Genomic DNA, 7,510 nt, shown 5'->3' with positions numbered 1-7,510 from the left:
TTTTAGTATAATTTTTTACAAAAATTTAAAATTTTAATTCCAATACTCCGAATTGGAGATTAACCAATTGAAATGTATATAAAAAAAACAATTATAATATCAAACAAAGACATGAACTTGTGGAATGCATTGTGAATAATAAATTACATAAAGACATGAACTTGTGGAATGCATTGTAAATAATAAATTACATATCAAAAGACAGTGTTTCACACGTAAGCAATAAGCCTTTTTAGCTGTCTTCCTAGTCTTCATCTCTGTTAAGGTTCGGAAAACAAGTTAAATCATAAGTCATTTCTTTTCTCTTTTTGTGAAAATCATCATCACATGGCTGAACCAAAGAAGATAATTATTGATACCGACCCTGGCATCGGTAACATATCTGTGTTTCAATTTGCTTATGTTTCGTTGCTAATGGGAATCCTAATCAGTCACATGTTTCTGCTATCTTTGTTTTTGATTTTAAAAACCAACTTTTATTGAGATTTATTATGAACCCTTTATCAATTAGAAACTTTTTTCTGCTTGTGTTTTGGGCAATTCCTAGTTTCTCAGAGAATTGATTGGAATTGGTTTGTGTAGATGATGCTATGGCAATATTTCTTGCCCTCCAATCACCAGAGGTAGAAGTAATTGGTCTTACAACTATTTATGGAAATGTTTACACCACCCTGGCAACCAGAAATGCCTTGCATTTGGTAAGGTTGTTGGGATTGTTTCTTTGATTCGTTGGTGCCACTTACTTTTTATGGTATTTTTTTAAGGATTTGTTTTCTAAAAAAAAAAAAACCACTCTCCGTTAAACCCGACTAGCGAGTGTGGGGTGGAGGAAATCTTTGTACGCAGCCTTACCCTTGCATAATTGCAAAGAGGCTGTTTTCTGAATTCGAACCCATGACCTTTCAGTCATGAAGGAACAGTTTTACCACTACTCTGGTTCGCCCCCTTAAAGAATGAAGTTGACTTTTGACTTATAATAATTAAAGCTTTCTACTTAACTTGAATATGTAGTTGGAGGTTGCAGGAAGAACTGATATACCAGTGGTTGAAGGATCTCATGTGACATTAACTGTAAGACTCTTAAGAACTCATACCTGTCACTATGATTGATTATATGATTGGTTTTCACCATTGTCAATTATCTAACTTATACCACTTCTTCTCTTTTTTTTTGGGGGTAACTGTTATGAATTTTAATGAGCATTTAGAACTAATTAGTAAATAAGATCTTTAATTATATGCATATATGATAACCATAAAAATTTGGATACTTTATACTATTTGTATTGCGTAGCCTGCACACTTGAAATTTTCAGAGGCACACATGCGTTTAGTCTTATATCGTCAGCATTTTATTATTTTCCTCGTATAAACCTGTATGATCACTGAATTTTAATGTTTTTTTAGTCTTAGACAAGATAATTGATCTATATTTTCTGTTTGTTGAGATATATAGTCCCACATTGGTTGTATGAGCAACTAATGTGGAGTTTATAAGGCCTTGGGCACTCTCACCCTTTGAGCTAGCTTTTGGGGTGGTGTACCACATTGGTTCTTTACATGGTATCAGAGCCTCGTGTCCCGGGTTCGATCCTCGCCGCCCCCCACTTTCTTTCAAGTGAAATTTCTTTGTTCGCACAGGTAGGTGGGCCTGTGCATTGTCCACCCTTCAAGCCCAGTGGGCTCTCGTGTGAGGGGGCGTGTTGAAATATATAAAACTATTAATGTAGCCTCACCTAAAAGCTTAAATCCACTCTTCAAGCCCAATGAGTTCTCATGTGAGAGGGCGTGTTTGTATGAGGCCTTGGGCACTCCCACCCTTTAACCTAGCTTTTGGGGTGGTGTATCCCAAGGTTTTTTACATGTTATCAGAGCCTCGTGTCTTGGGTTCAAACCTCGCCGCCCCCCACTTTCTTTTGTGGAATTTCTTAGCACCGGTACGTGGGCCTGTACATTGTCCACCTTCAAGCCGAATGGGCTCTCGTGTGAGGGGGTGTGTTGAGATATACAGTCCCACATTGATTGTATGAGCAACTAATATGGAGTTTATAAGGCCTTGGACACTCCCACCCTTTGAGCTAACTTTTGGAATAGTGTATCTCAAGGTTCTTTACACTGTTCATAGAAATCTGTTTATTCATTTCAAGTACATTGTAGTTTATCACCTCACTGAAGAAGTTATGCAGTATTTTTAGTGTGGAATAAAAAGTTCTGTAGTATATCTTAGTATTTGATTCAAATAACTGTTGTAATTCTTGTCTCTTGTACAGAATGGAACAAAACTTCGTATTGCAGATTTTGTCCATGGTGCAGATGGACTTGGTAACCAAAATTTTCCTCCACCAAAGGGAAAGCCCCTTGAAGAATCAGCTGCTGCTTTTTTGGTTCATCAAGCAAAAGCTAACCCTGGCAAAGTCACAGTGGTGGCATTGGGGCCGCTTACAAATATTGCTTTGGTCTGATATTTGCACAATTTCTAATATATCATTTTCATGTTACTCTTCATACTGTTTTTCATGACAAGATTCTATTTTGCAGGCTATACAGCTAGACCCAGAATTTGTTAAAAACATTGGGCAGATTGTTCTACTTGGTGGTGCTTTTGCAGTAAATGGCAATGTGAATCCAGCCTCTGAAGCCAATGTGAGTGTTTCCTTCTGTTTTGAAATCTTAAATATAACTGTTAGAGAATAGTATAAACCATTAAAAAGGCCCTCCCCCAATAGCTTAAGCTTTTGAGTTGAATTGGTTCCTTACATGGTATTAGAGCCTCGATGTCCCGGGTTCGATCCTCACCGCCCCCCATTTTCTTTGTGGAATTTCTTAGCACAGATAGGCTGAGTCTAATGCATCATCCACCTTTCAAGCCCAATAAGCTCTCTTGTGAGGGGGGGTGTTAGAGAGATATATAAAGTCATTAATGTAGTCTCACCCAATAGCTTAAGCTTTTGGGTTAAATTGGTTCTTTACAATAACTTACATGAAAATATTATATAATTTACTAGCTCAATCTGTCTCATTCTTTGGTTGTGTTTGGTTGCAGATATTTGGTGATCCAGATGCTGCAGATGTTGTATTCACAAGTGGGGCAGATGTACTAGCAGTGGGTATAAATGTTACACATCAAGTTGTGTTGACAGGTACCCCTTTGGCATATTCCTACACATTCATTTTTGCTATACTGATGTAGTCATATGGTCTTTACTTAAATGGATAATTTTCCTTTGGTTAGTTTTGTATGGTTTACAACTTTTAAAATGTCTTATTTCTTTAATGGTTATGGTAATTTTATTTGATTCTTCTTTCAGGTTATAGGCATCATCCATACAGTACCATTTGATAGGAATATTTTTTAATTTAGTTTTATATTTAGTAAGTTCTCTTAAATTAAGCTTTAGCTCAACTGAACTCAATACAAGTCTTCCCATCTGAACTAGTATTCTCTGAAGACCTTCTTTAATTAATGGATAAATAGTTCAGTAGATTACTAAATAGTTCCTTCATTTACTGTCTATCCCACCCCCAAAATAAATAATAGAAAAAATGGAGTATAGATAAGAATTAGAAGCAATCTTTTTTCAAATGAAACATGGTATGTTTACCTTGAGTATATGGATGACAATTTTCTAATGTACTGTGTGTAACAATCAATTAATTTGTTTATGTCTTGCAGTGTACACTTGATTTCATTCTTATTTATTGGGGTTAGTCAGCATATATTCATTTTTCGTGGTATTGCCTTTGGAAACTCTTGGTTGATGCTTTTTTTTTTTAATGCAAACAATGCCAAGGGCAGAGAAAGATCCCTCCATATGTTGGATTGAGAGAGATACAGAGTTCAAAAACTGCTACTAACTTCAATGACTTCTTTTTGCTTTTCTCTTTTTTTTAAGAAAAAAATTCATTATAATTGTTAATGATCAACTCTCTCAAAAGCTTAACCCGTTATGTGAAGGCTCATGAATTGGTTTTATGTTTATCACACTCTCTTATGTAAGAGTATTTTGGACTTGAAGCGCTGACAATGCATATATTGAAATTGAACCTTTTTTTTAGAAGAAAAGGGGTGAAATGATCAAACTCTTGACCAGTTAGTTATATAGACTTTGATACCATTTCAATGATCAAACTTCGTGTCTTATATTTACACACTTTTATCATTGACAGAACACAACATCAGTTGAACAGCATGACCATGCTGCTATTTTAATTATGGCTCGTGTCTTTCTAATCCAAAAAACAAAATGACTAGGTTCTGATCGAGAAAAGTTGGCAAGTTCAAATGGAAAATTTGCTCAATACTTGACCAAAATCTTAGAGGTGTATTTCTCTTACCATCATGACGCATACAATATCAAAGGTTTGTCTTCCACGTTAAAGAACTGGGAGAGACAAAAAAATGACCTGAATTACTAATTATTTTTGTTTTGTATACAGGGGTTTACCTTCATGACCCAGCAGCCATTCTTGCAGCTATTGATCCTTCACTTGTAACTTGCATGGAGGGTGCTGTTAGAGTCCAAACCAGTGGCATTACAAGAGGACTCACAATACTCTACAACAAACAAAAAAGGTAGAAACCACTAACAAATTATATAAGCCCCTAGAGGATTCTGGCTAAAATGATTTCTTTATATTCATATGCATGCTAACCCTCATTTCATAGCAAGTTATAATTATTTCCAAATTATGCAAAATAGTGTGTTAAGATGGGATGGAATTGCACTTCGTCCTGAAACTTTTTATGAGCAACAGAAACCGCCAAGCTTTATCCCAATAGGTGGGGTTGGCTATGTGGATCAAACAATGCCATTGAGCTGTATCAGATATTGTATCATTGTAAGTAAAAAGAAAAAAAATGGTGTCAGATGAAGACCAATAAATAAGGGATTGCTTTCTCCCAAGGTGGTAAATGTATATTTTTGCCGTGTTTGTTGTATTGTTTTAGGTATATCCTTGACTTTGTGCTGGCTTGATATCAATCTTTAGTCATTTTCAGTTTGATCTAGTAGATATTTCTCTAGGAGAAAAGGAAGTAAACAATTTTCCACAAATTTCTAGCCTAAAGTTTGATAGGAGTTTGAATTGTATTAAAAGTTAAGCATATTTTTTCTTTATTCCTCATTCCTAATTGATTGTAGAGAGACATAAGAATGATCTTGCTTCAGATATGAAAAGTGCAACCATAGTAACAAACTGTCTTAAACTATTAGAAACATAAATCTATGTGGATTCATGAACCTTTTGTTCATGTATTCCTTCTTTTGATTAGGAAGAGCTATTGCAGTACACATTTCTCAACTACAGTCTAACATATTTAGTAGGTGAAGATAAATGTTCCTACCTGAAACTTGAAAGTTCATCTGCAGTAACTCTGCTGTTGCTAGATTGCATCTTGCTCACCAAACACGCGGTAGTGGGGCTACCTGTAAAGACACTCTAGTGGTTAAGTTAGCATCCATAGGTGGATTTACAGTGTTTAGGATGAATAAAGAACATAACCTGGGGAATGGTGTGCCTATTTATATGGGTTAAAGGAGGCACACCCTTTAGGTTGTCGAAGATTGGATGACCTTTCTTGAGTTGTAACTTGGCTAGTAGTAAAGTGTGTACGGTCCAGTAGTATATGGACTCTGACATTATATTGGCATTTCCACACTTGTTTCTGATTTGTTCCATTTATGCACCTGATATTATAATTTTGATCACAAAAGCTTTTATGCTTGGTCTTAGACTAGTGCAGCTTAGTTTTTGGTCCCAAATGTTGTAAACACCGTCCAAATGTATCACACATGCATCAAGCTTTTATGTCTTTGATTTGTTTCATGTAAGACATGGACTTTGTTGAGGATTCCAGGAAAGTTTTTATTTATTAGGAAAGTGTTCTAGGATTAAGTAATAATTTGTAGTGAGCCAAATTACATGCTACAGTTTTTTTTTTTTTTTTGGAAATTAACAGGAAGATAAAAACAAAAACCAAAAAGCTAGCTACAAATTCTGGGCCACCCTATTCCTATAGAGTCACAGAATAATCTGCCAAGGCATCCTTGTGGAGGATCATCAAATACTTGAGTTTAGCAATTAAACTCATAAGAATAGGAGGCAAGCCAATCAGCCACACTCTTTCCTTCACGATGAATATGAGAGATGTGCACCTTCCAGTTTCTGGTCACCAATTCGCGGATGCTTCTTACCAAAGGAAAAGATGGGTGTGTTTCGCTACAACCATTTCTAATGAGATGTTGAGCCGCCAATGAGTCCTCTTCCAACCAAATAAGTTTAAATCCTTTGTTCCAACTGAGATTTAGGCCAACTAAACAAGCCCATAGTTCAGCATTTAGAACGTTTCCACATCTTAGATTCCTACAGAAACCCACAACCCAATTTCCTACTGAATCCCTTATAACCCCTCTACAACCAGATTGCATAGTACTTGAGGAGCTTGGCCCATCAACATTTAGTTTCATCCAATTTATGCATGTAATGTAAGTGTTAATGCTTATTTATGCATCTTTCAATTAATATATACAACAATGTTATTCTTACACCTCATTTCCCACACTTTACACTTCTCTTTCATGGTAAAAAGGAAGAGAAAGAATGAATTAAGTCTTTTTCTTTACCTTTCCCTTTTTACTCAGCAATGTTTTTTAACAGCTCTCAACAATGAAAAAGTCCAATACAATGGATGATTTAGGAAGGAGAGTTACACAAAAACCTCTTCTGTAATGATTTTTTTTTTCTTTTTCTTCACCTTGTATTTCAAACTTCTTGTCAACTTTGTCTTTGCAGTACCTTCAATATATACCTTCTCAGTTATATACCTTTGTTCTCTTTGTAATAAACCAGGTTTGGTGAAATCACTGAATGGTCCAATAAGCCAACAGTAAAGGTAGCTGTGACAGTTGATGCTCCTAGAGTTGTCAAATTGGTCATGGATCGTCTTATGAACTCTTGAAATAGCCACGATGCCGATAAAATGGCACCATTAATTATTGTCTATCTACTTGCATCTGGTTTGTAAGCTGAAAATTATGCTCACTTAAAAACTGCTTTGTTCATACTTCATGTTACATTTGTGTTTTAAAGTTCTTGTGCACTACTTTTTATTTTACATTTGATTTCAATTTTAATGAGAGGAAAAACTGTAAGTTGCTCCCTTCTCTTGATTTGTTCTTCCTTGCTCTCCAAGTAAAGATGCATTTTACTCGCTTCTTTTGTCTTCAGTAATTAATTTCCATTCGTCTTCCAATAATCATATATTGTGTAGCATTCTTATTATATTTTATTCATAATGGAAAATAAAAATGATAATTTGTTCATAACGCAAAATAAAAATGAAAAAGGAAACTTTAGTTAAATGTGTTGCAAATGATATTAAAGTGTGAGCAGGGAGTCTCACATTAGTTAGAAATAAATTAAGTGAAAATCATATAAGTGGAGAAAATTCATAGACTCTTTACTTTATGATTTTGGGTTGAGATTTGAGCTCAAATCCACTTATCATGTG

The 7,510-nt window shown here is 35.2% G+C and overlaps 1 protein-coding gene across 1 annotated transcript; it reads left to right on the top strand.

Moving 5' to 3' along the window:
* Positions 1-249: 249 nt before the first annotated feature.
* LOC133302190 (probable uridine nucleosidase 2) lies at positions 250-7,150 on the top strand. Its single transcript, XM_061501935.1, has 9 exons — positions 250-373; positions 583-698; positions 1,012-1,071; positions 2,271-2,456; positions 2,539-2,643; positions 3,044-3,140; positions 4,253-4,360; positions 4,438-4,573; positions 6,850-7,150. Exons 1-9 carry the CDS (start codon positions 328-330, stop codon positions 6,956-6,958), a joined length of 963 nt encoding a protein of 320 aa, XP_061357919.1. The 5' UTR covers positions 250-327; the 3' UTR covers positions 6,959-7,150.
* Positions 7,151-7,510: the final 360 nt, after the last annotated feature.

Source organism: Gastrolobium bilobum, unplaced genomic scaffold (genome assembly GCF_033153095.1).
Source record: "Gastrolobium bilobum isolate Gb01-03AN ecotype WA unplaced genomic scaffold, APGP_CSIRO_Gbil_v1 utg20270, whole genome shotgun sequence".
Lineage (NCBI taxonomy): Eukaryota > Viridiplantae > Streptophyta > Magnoliopsida > Fabales > Fabaceae > Gastrolobium > Gastrolobium bilobum.
The sequence above is the reverse complement of the archived record's forward strand: the minus strand, read 5'-3'. Positions and strand labels throughout refer to the sequence as shown.